This window comes from Trichogramma pretiosum, unplaced genomic scaffold, assembly GCF_000599845.2.
Source record: "Trichogramma pretiosum strain Unisexual culture from Peru unplaced genomic scaffold, Tpre_2.0 scaffold22, whole genome shotgun sequence".
NCBI classification, from domain to species: Eukaryota; Metazoa; Arthropoda; class Insecta; order Hymenoptera; family Trichogrammatidae; genus Trichogramma; species Trichogramma pretiosum.
Window position 1 is genome coordinate 763,999 of NW_019640932.1, and position 26,693 is coordinate 790,691.

General features: G+C 33.7%; 4 protein-coding genes across 4 annotated transcripts; 1 reads left to right on the forward strand and 3 right to left on the reverse strand.

The window, feature by feature from the left end:
* Positions 1 to 132: 132 nt before the first annotated feature.
* On the reverse strand, positions 133 to 6,356 carry LOC106648812. Its single transcript, XM_014365916.2, has 16 exons — positions 6,184 to 6,356; positions 5,631 to 5,711; positions 5,289 to 5,569; positions 5,086 to 5,205; positions 4,856 to 5,014; positions 4,638 to 4,798; positions 4,228 to 4,560; positions 3,826 to 4,163; positions 3,108 to 3,751; positions 2,089 to 3,026; positions 1,896 to 2,028; positions 1,626 to 1,823; positions 1,226 to 1,552; positions 878 to 1,166; positions 524 to 809; positions 133 to 409 (listed from the first exon to the last, which is right to left on the reverse strand). Exons 1-16 carry the CDS (start codon positions 6,227 to 6,229, stop codon positions 217 to 219), a joined length of 4,527 nt encoding a protein of 1,508 aa, XP_014221402.1. The 5' UTR covers positions 6,230 to 6,356; the 3' UTR covers positions 133 to 216.
* Positions 6,357 to 7,669: 1,313 nt separating this feature from the next.
* On the reverse strand, positions 7,670 to 11,548 carry LOC106648776 (inosine triphosphate pyrophosphatase). Its single transcript, XM_014365860.2, has 4 exons — positions 11,457 to 11,548; positions 10,799 to 11,075; positions 8,691 to 9,073; positions 7,670 to 8,619 (listed from the first exon to the last, which is right to left on the reverse strand). The coding sequence occupies exons 2-4, from the start codon at positions 10,822 to 10,824 to the stop codon at positions 8,423 to 8,425; spliced, it is 606 nt and encodes a 201-aa protein (XP_014221346.1). The 5' UTR covers positions 10,825 to 11,075; positions 11,457 to 11,548; the 3' UTR covers positions 7,670 to 8,422.
* Positions 11,549 to 11,642: 94 nt separating this feature from the next.
* Positions 11,643 to 13,588, forward strand: LOC106648775 (26S proteasome non-ATPase regulatory subunit 7). The gene is made up of 5 exons (XM_014365859.2): positions 11,643 to 11,908; positions 12,061 to 12,153; positions 12,240 to 12,418; positions 12,492 to 12,695; positions 12,766 to 13,588. Exons 1-5 carry the CDS (start codon positions 11,734 to 11,736, stop codon positions 13,090 to 13,092), a joined length of 978 nt encoding a protein of 325 aa, XP_014221345.1. The 5' UTR covers positions 11,643 to 11,733; the 3' UTR covers positions 13,093 to 13,588.
* A 2,290-nt stretch (positions 13,589 to 15,878) lies between these two features.
* Positions 15,879 to 22,808, reverse strand: LOC106648733 (protein artichoke). Its single transcript, XM_014365812.2, has 14 exons — positions 22,639 to 22,808; positions 22,231 to 22,571; positions 21,716 to 22,144; positions 21,240 to 21,646; positions 20,912 to 21,170; positions 20,290 to 20,740; positions 19,455 to 19,779; positions 19,104 to 19,370; positions 18,516 to 18,669; positions 18,219 to 18,431; positions 17,775 to 18,152; positions 17,251 to 17,595; positions 16,769 to 17,182; positions 15,879 to 16,673 (listed from the first exon to the last, which is right to left on the reverse strand). The coding sequence occupies exons 1-14, from the start codon at positions 22,806 to 22,808 to the stop codon at positions 16,183 to 16,185; spliced, it is 4,644 nt and encodes a 1,547-aa protein (XP_014221298.1). The 3' UTR covers positions 15,879 to 16,182.
* Between the last annotated feature and the right edge of the window lie 3,885 nt (positions 22,809 to 26,693).

A 26,693-nucleotide genomic window follows, 5' to 3' on the forward strand; every position in this document is an offset into this window, starting at 1 on the left:
GGTGCTCACGAGCGATGTCAGATTCTTGAACCTTGGCTTTTGGGCTATTCATCATGTACTACAACATACCAAAAGTGCTTACAATTCTGAGGATCCCTGGCAGAATGAATGAAAAATTAAACACTCGATCAATTTTTAGAAAAACTCAATTTTATTCGTTCATAATCTATCTCCTTGAATAATTTTTTCAACAAAAATGATTCAGTTTATTTAAATTTAACTTGAACTCTTATAAATTAATGGGATATCTTGTGTAAATGTTCTGCTGCCCATGTGTCCACAAATACCATCAATTGTTTTTACTGATGTTAAATGAGGAAGTACAATAACATTATTTGGAGTATAATAAACTTTAACTTGTGAATATTTTTCTGTTTCTATGACAAGTAACTGATTGAACATTGAAATCCTGAAAATGGAAATTAATGTTACGTATTATAGTATTTGATTTAAAGTAAAAAATACATCATGAAATATGATATAAAATTTTAAAAAGCGTTTTATTCAAAATGCATTCACTTACTTGAAGTATTTTTTATTAATATTTGGCGATAGTACACTTTTTTCATAGTCGTCAACTATCACACCATTTATTGTAACGATTGGTTTAGATGCCGTTGGCTGAACTTCTAAGACGTACATGCCAGCGAAAATTTTCACTGCTACCTTATCGGTACTTACTGCTTTGACAAATATAGCATAAGTCATGAGACCATAATCCCCTGACATCAATGTCCATTCTTTAAAATCTATAGGAATCGTTTGATTCAAATCTGTAATGACATCATCAGCATGAGCAATGCACGGTCCTAAAAAATCACACCATTTTTTCAGTGAACGTGAATAAACTTTTTTTCATTATTATATCAATATTTACTTATATCTCCTTTGTAAAAATCCATTAAAAAATTATTGCTGAACGCAGTATTATCTAAGATCAAATTATTATCGGCACCATTTTCTGGGCCGTACTCTAAATCGTATAGCTCCAGAGTATAAGATGGATTCGTCAATGAGATTTTCATTAGATAATCGTCGGAATATGTGACCAATGCTTTCATGTGACCTGGTTCTGTATGGTTAATATTGTAATGTATATGAGGATAAGCTTCAAAACGCAAAAAATCATCAAGGACTAATAGTTTCATTTGAATCCAAGAGGGAATCTAAAAATAAATAAAAATAAGTATTTTTTAAACACACGATCCTTAATAACTATTCTAACCTTTTGATACTGTATGTCATAAGTATACTTCCTCATTGTTGTCAATTTGACTGCTTCATATAAGCAGTTCCAGTCAAATCGTTCATTAATATTCAAATCAAGGGGATTTCCAGTATTGCTAAAACATGAATTTGGCTTTATGTTTTCCTTAATTTGTTTTATTTGATCATCTAGAAGTTCACCACGAGCTGTGACTTTGATTAATGTTTCCCCGTCAACACAATCATTTGATTTTGACTGTCCCAATGTCAAAAATAGTTTAGTTAATGTTTCATGCTTTAGGGTTTCAACGAAATTAGGATATTCTTTATGAGCTTCAAAGCAAACCTATTGTAAAAATGATCAGTTAATACAATGTTATCATGCTAATAAACAGATATCTGCATTAAGATTAAAATACTTTAAAATCATCGTGTCCTGGAGTCAAGCTAAGTTTGTAATTACTATGAAATTGAGTGATCTCCAACTCTGTATCTACGTTCCAGAAACGCGTGGTAATATTAGTATCTACGGCTTTTGTTTCAACTGTTCCTCGTATTACTACGTGGACATTATCATCTGCAAGCTGTTCTGCATTTAATCTCCAATTAAATTCAACCTATTATTACAACTCAAAAAAAATTAGAATATTTGCTTGTGTATAATGTAATATGTAATGATGTGTACATACCGTAGCGGTTGGATACTTATTAGAAGGTGACGCCTTAAGAATGATGCCACAAGTAGTGGTGTAAAGTACGTTTATGTTATTAAACAGAGCATGCTGCATCATCAAAGCAAATTTTGGCCACAAATCATCATTACTGAAATATTTAAATCAGTCAAAGCTGCGTGTGAGGGCGTATGATTAAATTTATACTTACGCATCATTTAATGGTGTATTCAGAACTCTACTCAACTCCTCTTGCAGCATATGCTTTCGATTATAATCACAATCAAAAACTACAAATGCGTATTCTAAACCAGTATCCAATGAATGATACGCGCTAACATGATTTTGTACATTCTCAGGTGTTAATTTGACGGGTATGTTATGTTTGCAAGCTGAGCAGTACGTTTTCAGGACATTCTTGTAATCCTCGCCGATTGTAACCATGTCAGACGCATGGATTTTCAAACCGGTCGTTGATAATTTAGTCAAAGGCATTCGAGGCAGAACTATTTTTAAATTCCTAGTTTCCAAGTTAAATCCCACGGTCATGTCTAATGGCAGAACTATATCTGTACTGGCACATCTTTCTACGGAATGCGTTACTTCAGCAAAAGGATTGTAGACTTTCATTTCATATGAACTATGATAAAAGTATCGAGCCTCGAACTCTAATTTGACGGTTACAACCGTTTTATATAGCTGTAAATCTGGTTTCAATTTGATGTTGAACAACTGAGCTGCTTCGTTATAAAAAATCGCTGGTAAACCAGCTGATGTAGGTACCACCATTCTATAATTGTTCAAATAGTCTATGTCGTATAACCGGTTGAACCCTAATTTATCCCCAATATCCATCAAATTGGTTGTTTTGTAATCATCGTATAAACGCTGTACCAAACCTGTCAATGAACTGTCAAAAAAGACATCGACTTGCGTTACATATCCCTTTTTCATTGTCCATAGTTCTACGTGCATATTTTTATCTAGAAGCTTGTAACCTTGTGTTTGACGAATCAAATTTTTTACTTCTTCGTTTGTTATCTCAAGTAAACTTTGTTCGGGTATAACTTCAGATGTCTCTATTTGCATCATTTTTTTGAAGAATTTGTTAACGGTGTATAGATTTATGCCGTTAACATTCCAATAATACTAAAAATAAAAAAGATTTTACGTTTATTTGACTTGGAAAAGCTTTCGTATGAAGTACGTATATGAATTCGAAATACCAACACTTGATTTCATCTTCGATTTCCTCGCAACAGAATCAATTACTTCGAAGAAACCCATTTCCGGTGTACCGGTATTCTCATCTATTTCCACGCCAAACTTTAAAGACATTCCATATCCATATTTATCATCGTAATAATCTAGAATATTGACACCAGACAAGGATTTACTCATTGACTTACGTGGCTTCATTAAACGGAAAACTTTTCTCGCGAGCTCAGACACATCAAATTTGCAAGGATCTTTCCATTCAGCCATATTTTTCAACGATGTATAGTGATAATTGAACATATGTTCATCTCGCTCTTTGTCCATCAACCAATGTACGCTCATAAGTAAGTTAATGTCCAAAATTGGATTTTTGGACACTAATTGCTCATAAGCTGTAATTCGCATCGACAATGATTCGGAAGAGTTTGACAAAATTGGCCAGAACAATTTATAGGTCAAATCTCTGTCATTACTGATAGATTTAGCGACAGCCCACATTGCCGCTATTCGAAATTTATCAGTTTTTGGAATGTCGACGTTTATTTCAAATTCATAATTTCCACGCACCATTGGAGCTAGGTAATTGTAAATATTGCCAACCTCTACATTTCTCATAGCCATTATATACAATATTTTTGCTTGATACGTTATTTCACCTACAAAATAAATTCTAATTACTTATTTGGGTTTCAAGCTATTAAAAATGTTTTTTAAACTAAATTTAACGTACTTGAAACTGCTGAGTTGAAGAAATCAAGTTGTTCCTTTAAAAATGTTGGAACTGAGGACTGTTTGACATTTTTATAAACTTTATTGAGTAAAATTGAATAACACAACACTCCTGTCTTTGTTAATCTGAAGCGAATCATTTTTTTAGCGAATTCCTCTGTTGGGTTGATTACGTACATTGGTAGCTTAGAAATCATGTCCAACTTTGTTACTTCGTCTATTGTAGGTGCATTTATTAAATTGTTGGTCAATTTATATGTGAAATCCCAACTAGCTTCAGTACCAATGTGCGGTATTAATTTCACAAATATTTCCCTAATTTTTTCATACAAAGCATCCCTAAAAAATATAATTTTTAATCTCACGAATGATTAACGAATGTAATTATTAGTTAAATACAAACTTTTCGACTTTTTTTTGTACGTCTTGAAAAATCGCTTCGATTGATTCAGTGTTCAAGTATCGCATCGTCTGTGTCAATTTTTTCAGTAAATTTTTATGCGGATAGTTGTTCACTTCAAAATGATTATTCTTTAAGTAATTTGCCATCATTGACAAATAATCTTGAACTTTTTGAACAAAATCTGATTGTGTTAAATTTTTACTTATCAGCATGAAATCCAAATTTTCAGTACTTTCAAATGACAAATCTGACATAATTGGTACTTTTTCGAAATCTATCTGGGGTAAGTTTACTTCTGATGCATTAGCTAACATTTCAAATTCAACCGTTTGTCTGAAATAATAACAATAATGATAAAAATAATTGCGATTTCCTAAGTTCAATCGGAATTATGTTATAGCGACACACACTTGATATCAACGTATTGAACTCCTGAACTTCGGTGTAACCACGGCAGATAAGCCGCTTTTTCATGGGAAGTGATTTTTTTCAGTAATAAGGGTAAATTAGGTATTTCGTTCAAATTAATATTCAATTCATAAAGATTTTCTACAGATGTCATCAAATCTTCCTGAAAACAAATAAATTTATTGTAATTCATTTTTTGCTAAACTTTATTAATTGTTACCTCTTTTTTTACGTGGCAACTAGTACTTCTCTCATCGCTGGTGACATGTTGAACGTATTTACTGCATTTTCTTGGTTCATAAACCGCCCTTAAGAACATCTTAGTGCTCGTCACTTCCTTAAAACTGTAGTTGATTTCGCAATCCCCGTAAATGGTATTCTAGTGGTAACAACCAAAGAGAACATTAAATAAAATTAACAATCTATTCGTTCCCGTCAGTCGTTACCTACCTGTAATTTCCTAGTATTCAAATTTGTTAAATCGACATCGAAATTCATCAACGATAATATGGCTTTTTTCATGTTCCTGGACCATAATGATTCGTGTTGTTGAATTTTAAATCCACTCGTCTGGAAAAATGAAAGGGATATTTTACGTACAATTTTATTGCTGCAAAGATAATGTATAGTTTCAGAAAAATTTCAATGCTTACATCTGAATTAATTATCAATAAAAAAGGGGTTTCGAATTCTTTAAGATGATTTTCTAGTATTCTATACTCGCTCTCATCAATACCATTATTGTTTAGGCCATTATGTATAGTATGTTCTACGTCTTGAAATTTGATGTACCAGTCTGTTTTTGAATCGTGATTTGCCTGAGGTTTAATGACGAGTTTTCCTTGCAGGTACAATTTTGACGCAAATTCTTTCGGTTCATTTTGACCAACTAATACTACCGTTGAGTATTTGTAAATGTAAGCCGAATCTGAGACTAAAATTTTTCATTCGATTATTTATAATGAAAAAATAAAGAGGCGAACATTTTTCAGTACCTTGATTCTTTATGAGTGTCCGCGTAGAATTATTTAAATACGGATAACAATTGGCTTCAATGGTCAAGTACGATATGATAACTGAAAAAAGTACCAGCGGATCGTGAAAATATGTTAACATTTGACTTACTCTTTTTATCATTTTATAAATATGTGAAATTAATTAAATATACGAGACGTTAATTGTGTAATCATTTTTTAAGCAAGTAATACTTACCCAGTATTATTTTTACAAATATGAAATTTATCTTAGATCCCAACATTTTTTAAAAATCGTATTAAAAATTATTAAATATATTATTAAAGAAATAAAAAATTAGACAACAATTAACACCTAAGAAATGAATTATATCATGTAATTGTATTGTTAATATCAAATAAGTGATTTTTAAAGAAATACTCGATATTAGTTATTGTTGTTTGAAGGTAAAAATTTTACTTAAACTTACGTTTTTGATACAAAAATACGGTGAACCAGAATTTTCATAAATGACCCTCGGTAAATGTATAATTTTAATCTGTTTTTAAATGGCTCGATACAAATTCAACTTACCACCAACAAGCCCGAACACGGCGATTACAGCCATGTTACGGGACATACTGCCAAGCAATCAATCTTTTTGGCCGCTTTTATACAAAACACTCGAAAAGTTGTAAGCGCAACCGCTTATATATCGAGCGATAACCCTCTCGGTGGTACTGCAGTGCAATCTTGACTCTTCTGTGAGCGAAGCTCAGATAAAACAACACTTTCCTCGACAAAGCATTCGGCTTATATACTACCACGTGGATGAAAATTATTTTGTGGCTGGGACTGTGATTATTATCCCACAGTGATAAGTTGTCAAATGATACATGACGCTGCCAAATGTCTTACTATTTAAACAGGACACAACATTTCATCAAGAGCTGTTATCGGATTTTTTTACTAAATAAATTTACACGAGGGATTTAAAAGAAAAAAAATCATTTTTCAAGTTCATTCATAGTCTAAAATTAATAAAATTACAAAATCTGAAAACTTTAATTCTTCCACATTTTATTTAAATTTTTTTTCTGTACTCGGAAGAATGAAACAGCGTTATAACATATAAGTATTTTATCGAGAGAAAAGATTTCTTATTAAATATACCATGTAAGCCGAATATGATAGAAGTTTACTGATCTCTCATTTCAAATAAGAAAAACAACTGATATGTTCATTGCGAATGTTCCCGACTTAGTGCAGAGATTATTAATAAACAGACGGTTATGTCATAATAAAAGATATGCTCTGCGATATGTTTCTTCAATTTTATTAAAATAAATAGCATTTCAATTTAGTTTCTTAAAAAATTCAATTAGTCATTTAATATAAATAAAAAATAATAGAATTTTTACTGTGAACTTTAATGGATTTATTATTCTTAAGAGCGTTCTGTCAAACTAAAAAATGTTTCCCGAATAAATAATAAAAATTCATGTTAATAATATAGTTTTCAAATTAGAAAATCGAGCAATAAATCGATACTGATTTAGTTAATTCAATGCTTCAAACGAAAAATAAAGTTACTTTAAAAGTTCCTTAAAAAAACTTTCTTCAGAAAAACTGATTAACGGCTGGAAATTGTATTTTCGCACGTTCAGAGGTAGAATATTTCATTGTTTTAGAAGATAAGTAAAATTTAAGTAAATTTCATTTGATAGTATTTTACAACTAAAAAAAATTAAAAAAACTTTTATAGTAGCCGTACCGCTTAACTGTCGAATTCTGGTATAACATGAAAACTTACCAATTCTAATTTTTAATATCCACAATTAGAATTTTAATTTTAATTTTTGATAATTAAAACAATAAAAATTAATTGAAACCTAAATAAATCATATAAAATTTAATGATACAGCTTCCCAACAAAATTATGTGAAAGGGGATTTTTTTTTTTAATTTTTACCGTTTAAAGGCTTCAAGCTAAGATAATATTTATAAACGTTGAACACTGTTATATTTCCTTAGAACTCTACAGATTTATTTAAAGATATAAACAAATGCAAAATATATGTTCCAATTTAGTATTTATTATTTATTTTTAAATTAAAAGGCCCAAAAATTACATCAAGATACATAATAAATTATCTTCACATTGACAAGATTAAACTATCCATGCCTTTTTAAATTTAAAAAAGTCAAAATATTTCCATTCATTATAACTTCTTAAACAGTCTATTACGATCACTTTACATATAAATTCATTTAAACATATACGTGTATATGCAATTTTCTACATAAGTTCCTTGTTTATGACACATACTCCCACATGTACAAGAACAATTTAATTGTTACTTTATTCTTTTAAATTCCGCTAAGCGTTGGTTAATGATATTTTACTCATTATTTCGTAAAAAAATATAATATTCAAGGTTCTATTCGGTTTATTGAGTATTCTGAAAGATATTCTCTTAACTTTGAGTAAAAATACCAAATAAAGCGTAAAATACACGGGTTATACAATTGTCTTGTTTCCACGAATTTACTATTTTACTAAAATACACAAGACAGCAGACACATTGAATTTTTGATTTCAATAGGTCTTTAATTTTCTTGAATAAATGAGATAAAAAAGATTGTTGAAAAGATTCAAATTTGTTTTTCTCTCGCATAAGTAAGTCACTTTCAATGACCTAGAAATTTCTACTTAAAACTTTTTTTAGGTATAATTAAAATTTAAAATCAAATAAGTTAAAATTTACTAATTCCCCAACAATAGTAAAGTCAAAATTAATTTGTCATTAATGCCCTAGTAGAATTTTTTATTTCATGCATTATTATTTTTTCCTTTTAAAAAATATTTTTTCAATTCTGCTAAGGCTCTACTTCTATGCGAAATTTGATTTTTCACTGTTTTTGGCAATTCGGCGTAAGTCTTATCATAACCTTCTGGAAGAAAAATTGGATCCCAACCAAATGCATCTGCTTTTGCGCTAGGTGGAACAATTGTTCCTCTTGTTTTTCCTGTAAAAAAACAGTTGCGATAAGTTAAATCGTATAACTTAAAACTATTCAATTAAATTTTATCTAATTACCTTGGAATAATATAACATCATCCTTTTTATCTTTACAATACGCAAATGTACAAATAGCTTCGGCGCCTTTATCTTCAAATCCTACGAGCATGCGATGCAATTTTTCGGGTCCAAGTTTATCTAAGAACCATTTGATATAAGGTCCTGGGAGACCTTGAAGAGCATCAAAACACAAACAAGTGTCTTCAATTATGACTGGTCCTCCAATTATATCAAATGCCGTTCTTGCTTTTTTTTCGCATATCAGGTCGATTTCACCCTGATACTCCGGCAAATCAATATTCCTACTTATCACTTCTTGGGGAAAATTTTGGCCCATTATAGCGACAAACTCTTCAAGTTTTTTCGCATTTCCCGTTACGAATGTTATGGGCTGAGACATCCTAAAAACATTTATTTTACATAAAATTATGGTTAACTTACGAGATAGCTTTAACCCATTAAGTCCCAAGAGGACGTTTTTTCAACACTTCATTCGGCCACTGTATTTTTGGTGTAAATGGGGTCAAAAAAATATGCGAGTAACTAATTCTAATGTAAAATTTAATGCCCTTTCAGAATCTGATCTCAGATTTTTGAAAAAGTGATCAGGTCAAAAGTTACACTTGATTTTACCCAAAAAAACATGATTTTTAAAAAAAATTTTTTTTTATTTTTCGAATTTCCAAATGAAAACCATTAGAAATCTTAGGGGTATCGTGCAAATATCGCGTCCTCGATACCTAAACTAAAAGTTAGTGGGGTTTAGATTGAAGAAAATAAAGTTAAAAAATACACTTTTTTCTCAAGTCCTTCGTTTTTGAGTAAAAATTCTATAAGTTTTCATTTAATTTTGCTAGTTTCGACCGACATTTTTTCTGTTTAAACATTAATTTTTTCAATCGGTACCCCGCTAACTTTCAATTTAGATATCGAGGACGCGATATTTGCACGAAACTCTTGAGATTTCAAATGGTTTTCATTTGGAAATTCGAAAAATAAAAAAAAATTTTTTTTAAAAATCATGTTTTTTTGGGTAAAATCAAGTGTAACTTTTGACCTGATCACTTTTTCAAAAATCTGAGATCAGATTCTGAAAGGGCATTAAATTTTACATTAGAATTAGTTACTCGCATATTTTTTTGACCCCATTTACACCAAAAATATAGTGGCCGAATAAAGTGTTGAAAAAACGTCCTCTTGGGACTTAATGGGTTAATTGAGAAAAACGTTATTGAATAAATAATACATGACGTAATTTAACACACTGTTACACGATGGCGACTAAAAATTCTAAAAAGTTATCTCGATCAATTTTCGTGAGTTGATATAAAATTCAACTGAACGTGAAAGGCTTTGAGCTGAGATATTATTTCTCGAAGTATGGGAGAAACTGCTGAAATTACAAACTTTACCCGTGGAAGACCCATTACGTTTTGATAAGTCATACATTACTGTCAGCATTCGATCAGCATATTTATGATATATTTCATTATATAGTTTAAAATATTGTTTATGCTTACTCCTCTGAATACAAAATTGAATACGATATTGTATACTGATCACAATATTTTAATACATCAATACAATACATCAAAATATTTCAAGTTTTTTAATGATCACAAAATAAAATTAAAAATTAAATCTAAACTCAACTCTCTTGCAACTATACTAGCAGAATACATTGTTGATAATTCTTTTTATGAAAATATAATTAATTATACTTGTCAGTTAAGAAAGTAGATTTTGCAATATGCGTCTCCAATCGTTGATAGTGAGTAATTAATCTTACAACAATTCAATTCTCCAATATTCCACTCTAAAATCTATCTATAACGTATAAGTCATGAGCGGTTTTTTTGAGTTTAATAAAACATGTCCAGCATTAGTCGAAAATAAATGAATTCAAATTTTGCCGCCACAATTGGCATGACTGTTCAAACCACGTGACTCGTCGACTGAAGCAGCAGCCTAAGTTCGGCTTGTAAATACATATCTATACATATAGCACAAATCATCCCACTCGCACTTAGACTTAGCCTTATGATAGCATAATTGAGATTGTTGAAAGCAATGACATGCAAATCGTCATAATACGAGATAAAAAAGAATTGAAATATAATAAATACCTGCAAAATCCTCGTATAAGACTCATGAATGAGAAAATGTGAAGACACACTCGGTAGCGTGTTAATCAAAACAATCTTGCCAACGTCAGCACTGCGTTGTTCGATTCGATGGTGCTCTCTCTTTTTCTCTCTTTCTCTTACTAACGAGATTATTTGTTATACTGGCCAAGTACTCGAACTCATCCAACTTTTACTGAGTCTAATCTGTGGACAGCGTGCTGCGGCAGATGCATTAGAACTGACGATACTGGCTCGCTTCAAAGCGTTACTCCGCTCTCTGTAATATATATTTTAAAAGTAGCATGTATACATGTATACATTATGCGTATAGATATATATGGTGAAGGTGGCAATGATCGAAAAGACAATTGAGAAAATTTTATATCTCGTATCTCCTGTCTTCTTTAAATGTCGGCGCCGTGCACTTGAATGCTTTTATGATATTTTAACACTTACAAAACGAAAAACCCAATGCCAACTCATCTTTTAATAATTTTTTATTATTTTCTCAAAGCTGATAAATTTTATTTCATTTTAAAATTTTTTAATTGTATACATTTTTTTTTAATAACCGAGAAAAAATGTACAAAATCTAAGTAAAAATAATTGACTTAACAATTAAAATCAATGTTTTGTATTACAAATAATAATAGTTTACCTCTCTACTTGAAATCTTGTTAATATTTGAATTTATGTAAAGGGCAGCGCCTTAAAATCCGATGCGATTATTTGTATGCGGCGAATAGAAGTGCTGCAAATTTCCTCAACTAATTTACCATTGGCGTATTCCGTACTGGTATTGAATGTATATAGAACGTCATGTATGTGTGTGTATACCAACGACGACTGAGCCAGGCAGTCAGCGCATAACATAGATATATAAACTTCGTATATTTACACCAAGTGCAGACCGTGGTGTTGAGATTCATTCAAAAATGCCGAGTCAAGAAGTAGTGACAACCAAAGTTGTCGTGCACCCGCTGGTTTTACTCAGTGTGGTTGACCATTTCAATCGCATGGGTAAAATTGGTAACCAAAAAAGAGTTGTTGGTGTATTGCTTGGTTGCTGGCGGGGTAAAGGCGTTCTTGATGTATCCAATAGTTTTGCAGGTTAGTTTCAATTCAGACTCACTTTCATAATATATTTAAAAAAAAAGAATAGTATTGAAACAATTTTCTTTGTAGTAAGTTGAATTTTTAATTTCATTGTCAATTTTATGTGAGACAATATAAAATCAGAGTGTTTTCTTATTTACGTACAGTTCCCTTCGATGAAGATGACAGAGACAAATCAGTCTGGTTTTTGGATCATGATTACCTTGAAAATATGTATGGAATGTTCAAGAAAGTTAATGGTATGATATATAAATATGTGTTAAATTAAATTTTTGATTAAAGTTTATTGATAATTATTATCCTTTTTTTCAAATCAATTATTTAGCGAGAGAAAAAGTAGTTGGATGGTACCATACTGGACCAAAACTGCATCAAAATGATGTGGCAATTAATGAATTGATCAGAAGGTATTGTCCAAACTCAGTACTTATTATCATTGATGCAAAGCCAAAAGATTTGGGACTACCAACCGAAGCTTATCAAGCTGTAGAAGAAGTTCATGATGTTAGTATTAAAGCAATATAAGTTGTATGCTTGTAAAATAATGTTATTAAAAATCAAAAATACCCTCATTTAGGATGGCTCACCAACATCTAAAACATTTGAACACATCCCTAGTGAAATTGGAGCTGAAGAAGCAGAAGAAGTAGGTGTTGAACATCTACTCAGAGATATCAAAGATACAACAGTAGGCACCTTGAGCCAAAGAATAACAAATCAATTATTAGGATTAAAAGGATTACATGCACAAATTGAAGAAATAAAAAATTACCTATCAAAGGTATGCTTATTTTTATTTTCTTGTCATCTTGTCAAAATATAATTAACGGTATTTTTATGTTATTATTTAGGTTGGTGATGGAAAATTACCTATCAATCATCAAATTATCTATCAATTGCAAGACATTTTTAATTTATTGCCTGACATGTCACAAAATACATTTGTTGATTCGTTATATATCAAAACAAATGATCAAATGCTGGTAGTATATTTGGCTGCTTTAGTTAGGTCCATCATAGCCTTACATAACTTGATTAATAACAAACTGACCAATCGGGATGCAGAAAAAAAAGAAACCGATAAGAAGGAAACAAAAAAAGAAGAAAAGAAAGATGAAGAAAAAAAGGATGAGAAAGAAAAAGAAAAGGAAAAGGAAAAAGAAAAAGTCAAAAAGTGAAGTGAAATATTATAATATATTTTTTATGTCCAGTTTTCACATGATTAACACTACACTAAAGACTCCTATAACAGCTACTGTGCAAATTGACTGGATGTAAAACTGAACAGCGCAATTTCTGTAAAATCATCGTTGTTCCATGAAAAAAACTGTGTTATTAAAGCACTCTATTAAAGCAAAAGTATAGGGTGCTACGTTTTACCTCCACATATTTGATGATTTATTTTAAGAATTTTGCCACACAAAAAATATTCTGTAAGATTCATTTTCCTCATAATATATTATAATAAGAGAATTTCGTTTTCTAACATAAAACAATTTTTGCTGCATTAGTAAAGAAGTTTAATGTGTATTTTCAAGAAATGTGATTGTTAACAATTCTCTGCTATATACAAAACTTAAGTTTTAATGAACCTGTTTGACTAAATTAGACTATAATTTCAATAACAGGTGCATTTTTGTTTTTATAATAAATAATATATTCAAGTACATTAAATCTTGAAGTTTACATAAATAATTTTTTTTTGAAAATTCAGAAAAATTTCTTAAGATACAGTGTATAAGCTGTTTAGTAGTATTTTGGTATCCTTAAAATTTCAACAAAAATATTTTCCTAAATATAAGTAATATATTTCATGATATGAAATTCATGATTATTACACTCACTTTATACCCGACATACTAATTGGAAGAATCGACCTACATCCTATTTTCATTAAAAATGTAAAAGGTACATTAAGTTAATAATTGACAGCTAATGACCATTGATGTTTTCTAATGACCAATTGATCATTACCTACTAGATTCTACTCAAGTCGTTCAGTAGTCTTAATAAAAGTTTATTATTTCAAAATTCAAGTATAAATAGCCTATAAAATAAAATATATTCACTGCTATTTTTATATAAAATACATCAAGAATGAGTTTCGCAATTCCAAGACTTAACAATTTATTTATTAGTCATGAAAATTATCTAAAGTCTAGTGCATTTTTTTGGTACCAAGAAAAAATATTAAAACTTATTGGATCATGGCCAAGAACAAAAACATCAGCTGTACTTTATATAGCTCTCATTTGGAATTTTACTTCACTCTTCCTTCAAGTTTGGAACATGATCTCTATTTACCACAATATTAATTCATTAATGGAAAATTTATTGCTTACATCCGCTTTGGCCTTAGGATTAATAAAGCTTATGATACTGAAAAAAAAACGAAGGTAGAAATATAAAATCATTTTTAATATTTTTAAGTATTTAAGTTAGTTCTCTACTGTCTGTTCCTATTAAATACAGAACTTTAGAATTCATCATTAATCAAGTAAATCAAGATGTAACTGATGAAGAAACAAGAGAATTTGGAAAAATGGATTTGAATTTGTCTCGCGCAAAACTGATTAATCAATTTATTTGGGTTGCATATAGTTCTGGTAGTTTTGCTATGTATTCCAGAACATTGTATATTCACATTTGGAAATCTGAAATTATTGATCAGGAACTTTATACAGGATGGAATTATGCAATTGGCGATAAATTATCGCATATAATAGTATGTTTCTTGCAACTAATTGCAATATCGATCAACTGTATTTGCCACTCTACCACTGAAGGATTATTCATATTCATGGTGAATTTTTAATTGTTACCCATCAAACTTTTTTTTTTACTAAAAAATTTTAAATATTCAGATACTGCATGCAGTAACGAAAATAAATACAACTCGCCACGAAATAAAAAAATTGTTATGTAAGAATAATAGGTCAAATAAATTCTATTTGGCCCAATTTTGGTACAAACATCAAAATTTTCTACTTTTTTTTAATAATGTACAAGATTTATTTGAGTGGATATTATTTTTTCATTTTGTTTTTAATATAACTGCGTTGGTTTCGTGCGGATACACTTTAATTTACGTAAGTGTATCATAATAAAATTGGGCATAATCAAATTTTTATACATATAATTTTTTTTATAGGCTTTGGAAGTTGATGAATCAGTCAGTTTATTTCAAAGTATATCTACCGTTTTTTCTTCTTTTGTCAGCCTTTGTTATTTTTGTTGCATTGGAAATTATATTGCAAATCAGGTGCTTACCACAAGAAAAATTTTCAATACAACCATTATTTTCTTTTCAATGATTTCTAGAGTGAACAAATCTGGGACGATGTACATAGTAATTTTGAAATAGAAATACAAACTAGCAAGATTAAAGAAATGCTTTTCATTGGAATGAAAACAAGCCAAGGTACAAAATTGAAATTTGCTAAACTGAGTATCATAAATCATGAATTTTTAACCACTGTAAGTAATAATCATAACAATTTTGATGCTTTGAGAATTTCTATATAACTGACAGCCTTCTATTTTATATATTCCAGACACTAAGACTTACATTTTCATTTCTTTCCGTCGTAAAAGCTATCCATTGAACTGCTCTCCTATAATCTTCAAAGTTAGACTTATTAACATAAAATCCTTAAATAATAAAAAAATTACAATATTTATTTATCTTTTACTGTCTTCATTTCATACATTTTTACATTAAAACAATAATTCAGTGCTAAATATAAATGATAAATCTATGGTATTCTAATATTGAAGAGACTCTTTTGGTATTTAATCTTATAGACAATTTCAACATAAGTCCTTTAATGCAAACAAAAGTAAACTTAATGATCTGTTGATATTTGGGATGAATAATTTATGATTTAAAAATCAACTAAATATTTCATAATGTATCGATATTTATATTACAATTATTAACAAAGTGTATTTTCACCTATTTATTGTTATTAATTTCAAAATAGATATTATTTAACGGCATCTTGTACAATTTGTGCCTACATTGAAATAAATAAAATTAGCGTGTAATATCGTAAAATTGATTGCCAATTAAAGTTGCTTCGAATAAAATAGTTCACGGATAAAAGTAAGTTTGTGCCACTGAACTCACGTCGAATTCTGCGCTTATCTTTGTTTCCGAATTGAATTGCATTCATCTTTTAATATGCATTTTAAAAATAGATACGTAGAGATCATTATTTATAAAAGCATGAAAATTTACAATAAATTCATATCTTGAGTGGCAATTTTTACAGAATAAATCGCATGAAACTCGTGACTAATAATCCAACGGCTAAGTTTATTTCCGCAGCTTTCGAAGGTACCGTGTTTCCATAAACCACCCCTACGAATGGTTCCAAATCTGTATCATTGTAATGTTGAAAGTACCAATTGAAATCTGCATCTTCGACAGCTTTGACAGTTTCATCGACCGACGATCCACTCAAATGACTATCTTCTTTGGCTAGCAACTGTTCAACTTGTTCTTGAATTTTATCACCATTGTTGTCGAGATAAGGCGAAGCAACTTTTGTAATTGTCGGACGTCCCAAAGGCCTTGTGTTACTATAAACTAATGGTACCGATGGAACTTGACCGTTAGGTGCTAAAAGAGCTGATAGAGCAGAGGCTTCCATATTTCGACTGATTTGTTGAGTAACAGTTGGTTGTTGTTGATTTCGAGGTGTTACTCGATACAAGCTTTGATCCATTGCTATATCTTGCATCGTATGAATAATATCTGAAAATTACGATTATTGAAAATAAAATCAATGTCCAAACTATGATTCAAGTTAATTTAATAATCAAATGTCAGTTTTCATTTTAGTTACTGACCAGTAGTAATAATTTCAGGTTCTGGTTCACTCGTTACCATGGAATTAATCATTGTAGTATCTCTTTCTATATTCAATTCTTCGTATGTTTTATTAAAGACATTATTTGCATCGTGATTTTTACTTTCAGAGTCCATTACCTCCACGACAGCACTAACGGTGCCTTTGGTGGCACCTTTCATTACCTGATTTTTTGGTTCAGAAATATTCCATGTTACTCGACTACTCCCACTTTCTTCATCGAATTCATAACTTTCAGTTGGCGTTTCGTTTTCGTCTTCAGTAGTCGTTGTGGTTCTTAGTGTGGTACTTGTTCTATAATATTGTTTCTGCTGAGCCAAAGTTGTCGGTAGTTTCAATGTATTGTTGGATTTCGCAGGATCCGCAATATGTGAATGGTTGCTATTTCTAGAAGCTAGAAAGGTCAATGAATTTATAAATACTTTATACGCTCTTTGGATAAATTTATAAGTATTGACTTACTTGTGTGATTAACAAGAGGAGCCGTTCGTTCAACTTTACCAATACTATAATTAGAAAATTTTATACTTTGGCGCTCATGAACTAACTGACCAGTAGTTTCTTGATCTGTATTATGGTTACTTCCATTATTATTTTGCTGTTCCAACCGAGGATTGGTAATTGGTACAAAGCCACTATGGCCTCGGGGCATCGGTACAAAACCACCTCTATGAATTTCTGGTTCAGTTGGAGGAAAATTTCTGTATCGTCCTCTGCCTGGACGTAAATATGAGGATGAGGAAGATTGCGACGATGAAGATATTGCAATACCATCATCTTTACGCTCCGACTTTTTTCCAGAATTACCTTGATACAAAAAGTTGATAAGAAAAAATGTTAATAGTGGAGCTAAAAAAAAACAATTAAAAAAAAATTTCTCTTCGTTTATTGCTAATGAGTTTTTAAAACTTGTCGAAATTTTTAATTGAAATTTTGCTAAAAAATGTTTCAGTAAAACTTTAATAACTATAGAAAATTTCATTTACCCCACAAATTAAAACTCAAATTTGGAAGAGGAACACCGAAGAAAGTGAAGCCGGAACTGCTAGGAGATGGTGGTATTACTGGATTTTTTTTAATACTCCCATTGATTTTATTGCTGTTGTTCTGCCCGCTATTGTTCTTGATGTTGGATGAACTTGGATCTTTGGGTGCTTCATTACTCATTGGCGGGGCCGATTGCGTAAGCATCGGTGCTGGAGCTAGTGCGGTCGACAAACTACCGTTTATCGCGTTGCTTAAATCGGCGCTCGTTTCGGTCTCCGAATCCTCGTCGTAGTCGTCGTAGAGATAGTTGGCGTCTTGACCGGGCACTCGCGATGGAGTATTTTTATTCCACGATGCCTGAGGTTCGGTATTTTGAACTGCGATAAAATTAATCATAAAGTTTATTTAAAAGCGCGCTTAATTCAAAGCGAGCATCGAATTACCATAGGGCGTGATCGAGCCAGGATTCGTGCCGAGCGCCTCATTTTCGCAGCCTGGAAAAACGGGCTCGAGTCGACGTTCTCGTTGACAATCTTGCTGCGACAGTCGAATTTCCTTGAACAAGGAGCCGTCGGCGCAGCGAGGACCTTCCGAAGAGGCTTGCTGCAGCCAGCCCCGTAACCAGAGCATGCCGCATGAGCAGGACAAAGGATTACCTATGTACGGAAATTGCCAGGCTCATTTGTTTACACGATCAAGTTATTGAATTATTATCGTTATTATTATTTATAAATTCGAACCGTCGATGTCGAGCACAGCGATGTTGGAACGCAGGCGTTTGAAGGCGCTCTCGGAGACCGAAGCCATCCTGTTGCTTCTCAAGCTCAACACGCGCAATCGGGGCATGTCGTCGAAGGGCGAGCCTTGAATGGTACAAATTTTATTGTTATCCATCTGCAAATAGGATGAGAGACGTGTGCGTAAGTAAAGTGGAGCGAATGGAAGAAGAAGAAAAAATGCAAAGCGGCAGCTTTGGTTACAGCGGTCACGCTCTGACTGCCGACAAATGAGATGCAACGAAGTAATAATGAAGTAGGTGGACCTATACACCAGCTCATCTGCGCGGGCTGCACTACCTACCTACCTTCATCGTGATTTCACTTTCGTCGAGAAAGTGCGCGCGCTCGAAGCATGACGGATACGTACGAGCTTTGTTCACGATTCGTACCGTATGCAAATTCTGCTGTTGCGCGAGCTCCGGGCGCGTTGCTAGCGATATTTTTTCCTTCATATTTACGTATGCAGCACGCGCAGCAGAATCGCGGGTGAGGCAATAGATTCTGGCCTGCGAGCGTAATTCACGAATGAATCGAGAGATTAAAAAGTACCTTCAATTCTACGAGCCACTCCATGGCTGCTAGACTCTTGCTGGAAACTCGAGTAATTCGGTTTTCGCTGAGATCGAGTACCTCCAACGATCTTAGGCTTTCAAGACCCATATGCTCGAGGCTGGTCAGAAGATTTTGGCTGAGATTAAGCACAAGAAGATGAGGAACGTTGATGAAAGCATTCTCGGCGATTTCCTGAATTCGGTTTTCTTGCAGCTCGACGCTCTGTAACATTGGCAGTTCCGAAAATGCTCCGCTTGGTATCACCTGCAAAGAGAAGAGCAAACAATAGCCGAGACAGCTCCAGTTGTGCATCGAAAATAGCCGCGTAAAGATAATTGTTCAGCTCACTTGGATTCTATTTTTTCCCAGCCTAATGGCTTGCAGCTCTGGCAGCGATCTTACGGCACTTCTTTCGACCAGAGAGAGGTCGTTGCTCTCCAGGTCGATGAGCGCCAATCGAGGTAGCCTGTCGAAGGCTCCCTCGAGCAATTCTCGCACCCTGTTGCGCACGAGTCGGAGCTCGATGAGATTTGTCAAGCTGCTCAGCGTAGCGGGAGATAAATTCGTCAATTGGTTGAAGCTCAAATCGAGAATCTGGAGCGCCTCGAGATTGTGCAAGGAATTCGGTAGCTCGGCGAGTCCGTTGTAGGAGGCGTAAAGTTCCCGCAATTCTCTGCGGGACATTCAGCGTGCGAATAATTGGCCGAGGACAATATTTAAATTGCTCGTCGACAAAGCTCTTCTCGTACAAATAGATGACGAAAGCTTTTCAAAACAATAACTGCCGAGAATCGAGTATTCTTATGCGACGATATTGTGTATATAAACGGCGGCCAAGACATCGTTCCGCGCGAGTGCTAACGAGCGTACGGGCAAGGAGTATATTTTTAAATTGTTAGCCGACACGCTGTGGTGGCGATGATTGCGCGCGTGCGACACACGCCGCAGTCATTAACGTGATCTCGAAGCCACGAACTTTCCTTTCGCGTACTCGCGACTGTTCACCGTGCGCGCGGATTCAGCGGTACATGCTACAAAAACGTAAGCTAAGAAATATTACGCAACGCCATGTAAGTGGCGAAAAAAATGTACTTTTTTTCTCTTTTCAGAAAAGTGCTTTTTCGTAGCTTTTGTCCTGTATGCTTCGTTAGATAATGAAAAGGAAACATTATTGTCGACCTACCTGGTGAAGGCAAAAGTTGCATGAGGAATTTGAGCGAGATTATTTCTACTTATATCCAATCGTTGCAGTCGACCGTTATCTTCGAAAACGTCCGGTCTGATCATCTCCAATCTGTTGCCCCTTAAGCTCAAGTCCAGCAAATTTCTGAGAGGTCTGAAACATCTTGCTTGCAATAGACCTATTCGGTTGTACTTTAAATCCAATTGTTCCAGTCTGTCGAGCCCGTCGAAACCTCCCTCTTCGATGATTGTCAGAGCGTTAAAACCAAGATTAAGCCTACGTAAGTTGGGCAGACCAACCAGAGTTCCAGGTTGAATGTGCTCGATTCCATTTGCACTCAAATCTAACGACCGAAGTTGCGGTAAGACCAAAGAGTCGGAATCCCGTGCCGGCGGAAGGGCGATTATTCGATTCATCGGCAAGTGAAGATGTTCAATATTTCGAGGTAGTCCTGTAATTATACACGAGTAAAAATACTATTTACGTAGAATGAAAAAAAATTTTTATGCAAATTTTTCATTCAGTAATTTCAGACAAACTTAATCGTGTTTTAAGTAAACCAACATAAAATGGAACGAATTTGTATTCATTTGAATTATATGTAAATGGTTAAACCTCTTACCTGGAATTATTTCAAGCAGACGATTCCAGCCTAAATCCAATTCGTATAAATTGGTCAAATGCCGGAACGTCATAGGATGAAGCACAGATAGGGAATTTCCTGACATGTTTATATGCTCCAAACCCGGCGTGTTCAAGAAAGCATCTGGCTCTACTAGAGCTACTGTATTTTCACTGATATCCAAACGACGCAAACTCGGCAAATTTGTCAACAAACGAGGCTCGATATGTCGGAAAAAATTACCAGATATATCCAAACCCTGGAGGAAAAAGTTCGTTTGAGTTTATATTTTTGTGAAATTTAATGCCAAAACTGACGCTTGGCGTACCTTGAGAGCCGGCAAATTCCAAAAAGGCGTGTCAGGTGCATTGGTCAAGGAATTATTTCTCAATCTCAATTCTCTCAAGGCCGGCATATCGATGAAAACGTCTCTTTGCAAAAAGCTTAATCTATTGTAATCGAGATGCAGTCGCTCCAAGCTCGAATGCCCGCGCAAAGAACCAAATGGAATTTCTTGTATTTGATTATAACTGGCTTCTAAAAATTTCAATCGAGGCAGGGCTTCAAGAATCGAACGTATCTCAGATACATGCCCTATGTCGTTATCCATCAGCCAAATTTCTTCGAGACCATTTCCATCGCGATTACGCTGAGGAAAGAAATCTGGATGGATGCGGTGTATTCGATTATGATTGAGATTGAGCGTGCGCAAAAGCGGTAAGCGTTGAAAAGCGCCTTGAATTGTTAAATGTTTCATCGGTAAAAATTCAGAATCATATTAAACAATATGTAAAATCTACTTACTTGGAAATATTTCAGTTATTCGATTATTACTGACACTTATTCTCGTAATCATTGGTAAGTCGACAAAAGAACCTTCTCCCAATCTCAGAATTTTATTCTTGTCTAATTGCAGCACCGAAAGAGCAGGTAAATCTACCAAAGCTTTCCCAACCATCATAGCATCTTGAATCTCATTGCCAACTAGAGCTATTTCTCTTAGCTCTGGCAAATTAATGAAGGTTCGTGGGTGTAACCAATGTATGCCACAGTCGCTGATATTTACTAACTGTAATCGTGGCAAATCTCTCAGAAAGGCAGCCTCGAGACGACCAAGTTTTGGACTGCCAAAAACGTGAAATTGCTCGAGACTCGGTAAATCGCGAAAATTACGGGGAGTCAGTTCGATCAAACTTGGCGAATTTATCTGCAGATAACGTAGTTTTGACAAGCCTGCACACAAGATTTTAATAAAAAATAATTCCATTATCATAGGTATCTAATGTTTAAGCTTTTCATGTATAATTATTTGTATTTACCAGTGAAACTTGGAAGTCTTTTCATAACTTTGCTCTGCAACGTAACAGCTTCCATGCCTTGAAGATTTTCCAAACTATCGACTGGCAACGATCGAAGATCGGGCTCGACTAAAAAAAGCTCCAGCAATGAATCTTGAAGCCCTTCAAGCCAGCCCGACGAAACCCGCTCCAGACGATTGTTTCGCAGCATCAATCTCAGAACCCGAAGACTTGCGAATACGTGTCCCGGTAGACTGGGTAAATTGTTATTCTCGAGAATGAGCTCATCTACGGGATGGCTCACGTGACGACTTACTGCCTTTAGACCCTCCAGGACGCGTGGTAGTTCGCTGTGACTGCACCTGAAGCACGCGAAAATTACACAGTTCAGTGGAAACGCCGAAAAAAAATGCGTTACAATATACTCACCATATTTGGAATTCCATGTCCCTGGTAGAACATCGGCATGGGAGTATCTTATCTTGAGGTGGACATCCATATTCCTGAGCTAATCCAAATGTCAACCATAAGGATAGTAACAGGATTGACGCGACCGAAATCGAACCTCCACCTCCAGCTGGTGCTGGCAGCTTACCCATCGTGCATCACTGTGTAAAAGGTGCGTGACTTGGCCACACTGATGTTTGCTGCTACATTTCCTGGGCAAATCATTGTTTTTAAAAACTCTCCGCCTTCTTGACTAATTTTGGCAATATTCGGTCCTAAGTAAGACCAACTACACTTATGAATAAAATTGTCCCACAGCTTAATCCAATTCAAAGTCAGTTACAACGAAGATGTAAGCTAGACAATAGCTATAATAAATGGCATATATGAGGTGTCACATTGTGGGGCTATGTAGGTAGGTAAACGGTACTTTGTATACATTCATATGTTGTAAAAACAACACTTCTGTGCGTGCTTACGTAAGCGTGGTGGATTACAATTTAACAGTTAATTGTTGCTCATGTTTTTAAAATGAATGAAATTAAATACAATTCGTATGGCGAAATATTTAAACTATAACGACGTCGTTTGTTTAGATCATGGATAAAAAAATCCGATTCAAAACGATGATTTCTACATTTCGATGAGATACCAAAATTTAAATTTTCTGCTAATAAATTACCATCATTTTATCGTGGCTAAACATGTATTTGTTCAAATCGAGTTTGATTATCTTTACGCTCAATTAAGTATTTACAATTATATGACAAAAGGAAATTGATTAAATCTATATCCAATGCATACGAGCTCGCATCGAGTAACGCATGACGTAACGCTGCTTCCGATCAAAATGTAACGATGTGTTTTCTTTTTTCTGCGCATTTACCAATCAATTCAAGAGCTTAATTAGACAAGCCATCATCAAGGTAAAATGTGCTTTTACCTGAAGGGTAATTAAAACGACTATTTGATAGGAGCGGATATTAGAAATACATTTTCGTTCATTTTTTATTTTTCTGAAAATAGATAAAATTCTGTTATAATATGCTAAATACCATTTTATTCAAAGATAGTTATTTTTTCATTAATATAAATATTTTAAACTTTATTGATAAATATTTTTAACTGGAGGCTCAAACTTAGGAACAGCGTCAGAAAACGTGAATTACAAACTCAAACCTACATACTTTACCGAAATAATCAGTGCACACTATACGGTCAAAGTAAAAATGTTCAGAAAGACGTATGCAAGCCCAGAAAATATAACGTCACGCTCTAAGTCGGTAAAATTGACCGCTGGGTGCTTACATATAATATGTACCGCAAGGCAATGATAGAGTAACCGCTACGACAATTCTAGTTACAATAATTACCGTCTGTGCCTGCTAAGTTCCTCCCCATTCTAATGCCATGCTTCATTAAGAAATCAAACATTGAGTTTAATGCTCTGAACGTTTCTTAAGGAGATTTTGATTGCCATTCAATGATTTTTCCATATGTAACCAGCCAAAAATCAGTTTATAGACAGAAAATTTTTTTATGATAAAAATTATGATGCTCGAGCGACTTATTTCACGAAGCAAACGTTCATCAAAAAGGCGCACGCAAACGTAGAAAGTGTGAAATCCGTTTATAAAAAAAAATATAATGACTTGCTCGAGGTGCTTTAAAAATGCGGAAATCCCCTAAAAAATGCGCCGCTCATTCGTATCGCAATATAACATAACAACTACACGCAGTAAGTCTTGTGTAATGTTTAGGAAACAATTCGATGTGGTTCTTGGCAGTAGGATGAATCGTCCTTTTGCCACTGCAGAAGATAAGATTTTCGAGAACAAAGCACAATTTCCCTTTCGACATGATACATGCACTAATATCCATTCGATTTAGCGATTTCTCGATTCGATTTCCCGAAAGGGACATGATGAACCGCATTGAGCCCATTGTTTGAGATCGAAAGCACTTTAATTTTTTAAGAAACTTGCGTAACATAGGCACTTGCCGAACGCGAAAGGAAAAGAGGCCGGAGATTTTCGCCAGACCAGTAAAAAATGGCGAAACAGAAAAATAAACATCAGCTAGTTTTATTCAAGATGAATTATTTAAATATTTCTGAGGAGGATGTACGAATTTTATGTACGCGATGCGTTTATCGCAACGCAACATCAATCTACTTTTCCGGTCAATAGCATAGATCTTCTCAAGTGTGCAAACGCGTGAGGTAAGTACATGAGTATGTAGAATAAATATGGCTGGCCTTATAACGTCAAATAATAATAAAATTCAGCAATTGATCATAATTGTAGAATTTCAAGAAACTGCTATTGATAATATTTTGTAAAAAAATTAAAATTTTTGAAAACTGCGGGAGAGACAGAGCAAGCTAAAAAATTATTTAATGTCCTCGAAAGTCGGTAGATCGTAGAAGAAAGACTTCGCGGAATCATATACGTGGATTATAATCTAGCAAATATGTTTAGTACCCTAGTTTATCCTATGGATAACAAAAATAACTGTAGGAGGTAATATAAGTAGAACGTTTTTACATTTAAATATCGATTTTGATCACTGAATCTTTTCAGTAAAATTTTCTATTTTACGGAAAGATTTTACAAATTAATTGAAAATCTAATTTCTCAATAAAATTATAAGAAAAAAGGAAGATGAAAGGTTTGCGTAACTTTTGTTATTATCAAATTCAAATAGTGAAATCCAGTTTTACGTCTTGGGCTTTGTCAATGGTTCACGATAAAGAACCATCAGATGTCGGTAGGTAGTGAGCTGAACGAACTGCAAAGAAAGCTTTCTTCCGTGGATCAGTGCAGTAGGGGAGAAAGACAGAGAGATAATATAACCACCGAAAATGTATTCACTGTAACTATCCGCGGAGAATCTGTAAGCTTGAGAAAAGAGTGAAAGTGATTCATATTGCAGGCAGAACTTACGTACGAGTTCACTCGCAGATTTTTATAACATTTGAGTGTACCTGCGTTCTCAATAATGAGACCAAAGGATGAGCCATTCTGAATATTTGATTTGATTTGAAATCTGACATTTTTAATTCATAATGAAATTATTGATTCTTGAGAAAAATTTGAAAAAAATTCAATCGATAAAATTAAATTTTTATTGAATGCAAAATGAAAAAAGTTCGGGGATTGTGGAAAATACATTTTTCTTACATAATTTTTCACTAATTATTGTTCTTTAATTGAGATGCACCGTAGGTAGTGGAAAAAAGTGGGGTGGATACAAGAAAAAAGTACCTACTTTCCTTCTCCCCACACAACTTCTTTTACTCTTTACAGAAAATACGTATACTTTATGTATCACATCGTTATGCGAACCCCTCAAATCGGGGTGCAGTGTTAACTCACCTGTCTCATAATGACGCGTCGCCCTGAGAGCAAGTAAACAAACTCGTTCATTGACCGATACGTAACTTGATTCAAATCGGTGCGTAGATATCGAATCACCTCAATCTTTTTATCGGGTAGAAATTTCAACTATTGTACACTAGCGGCAAAATCACTGAAATTGAGCGCGCATAAACATCGAACTTGGCTGTCTTGAAAAACGTTGGAGCGGTAGCATCTTTTTTTCTTACTTTGAGATACGAATGGGCTCGCAAAGGTGCGTACAATGCTCGTGCAGCAACAATACTGGTGCATGGGCACACGGCGTGGCTGGCTCCACTACTTTTCTCTTTCCTTGACTGCCCGGACCTCGCTTTGCGTATTGTTAGCAGAACGAATGAAACGCCAGTCTACGGAAGCAGCACACCGGAACGATGAGCCTCCGTGTGTATATGCTCTGCGCGTGCATGTGCGCCGAGCGCAATGCCCATTTAAGCTATTTTGCGAGAATCGGAGAGGTGGACGTACGCGACAATTATTACTAATTAATCAGACTTACTACTCCATTCATTTATTAAAAATATTTGTCTATAAAATTATGACGAAAAAAAAAGTCCAATTTTTTCTTTGATTTATCAAAATTGACCAATTGAAATTTTCGTCAAAAACGTAGGTTTTATA

Bases quoted from the DNA above. Each gene is read 5' to 3' on its own strand.
- LOC106648775 (XM_014365859.2), top strand. From the start codon at position 11,734: ATGCCGAGTCAAGAAGTAGTGACAACCAAAGTTGTCGTGCACCCGCTG. The intron at 11,909-12,060 runs GTTAGTTTCAAT...ATTTACGTACAG, and splicing joins TGTATCCAATAGTTTTGCAG to TTCCCTTCGATGAAGATGAC. The intron at 12,154-12,239 runs GTATGATATATA...TCAATTATTTAG, and splicing joins AATGTTCAAGAAAGTTAATG to CGAGAGAAAAAGTAGTTGGA.
- LOC106648812 (XM_014365916.2), bottom strand. From the start codon at position 6,229: ATGTCCCGTAACATGGCTGTAATCGCCGTGTTCGGGCTTGTTGGTG. The intron at 4,561-4,637 runs GTGTGTGTCGCT...TTATTATTTCAG, and splicing joins GTTCAATACGTTGATATCAA to ACAAACGGTTGAATTTGAAA. The intron at 810-877 runs GTAAATATTGAT...GTGATTTTTTAG, and splicing joins TTTTTACAAAGGAGATATAA to GACCGTGCATTGCTCATGCT.
- LOC106648776 (XM_014365860.2), bottom strand. From the start codon at position 10,824: ATGAGTCTTATACGAGGATTTTGCAG. The intron at 9,074-10,798 runs GTATTTATTATA...AAATGTTTTTAG, and splicing joins CTTATACGAGGATTTTGCAG to GATGTCTCAGCCCATAACAT. The intron at 8,620-8,690 runs GTAATTAGATAA...GTTTTTTTACAG, and splicing joins TGATGTTATATTATTCCAAG to GAAAAACAAGAGGAACAATT.
- LOC106648733 (XM_014365812.2), bottom strand. From the start codon at position 22,808: ATGGGTAAGCTGCCAGCACCAGCTGGAGGTGGAGGTTCGATTTCGGTC. The intron at 18,153-18,218 runs GTAATTCGATGC...ATTTTATCGCAG, and splicing joins TGGCTCGATCACGCCCTATG to TTCAAAATACCGAACCTCAG. The intron at 17,183-17,250 runs GTAAGTCAATAC...TGACCTTTCTAG, and splicing joins TCCTCTTGTTAATCACACAA to CTTCTAGAAATAGCAACCAT.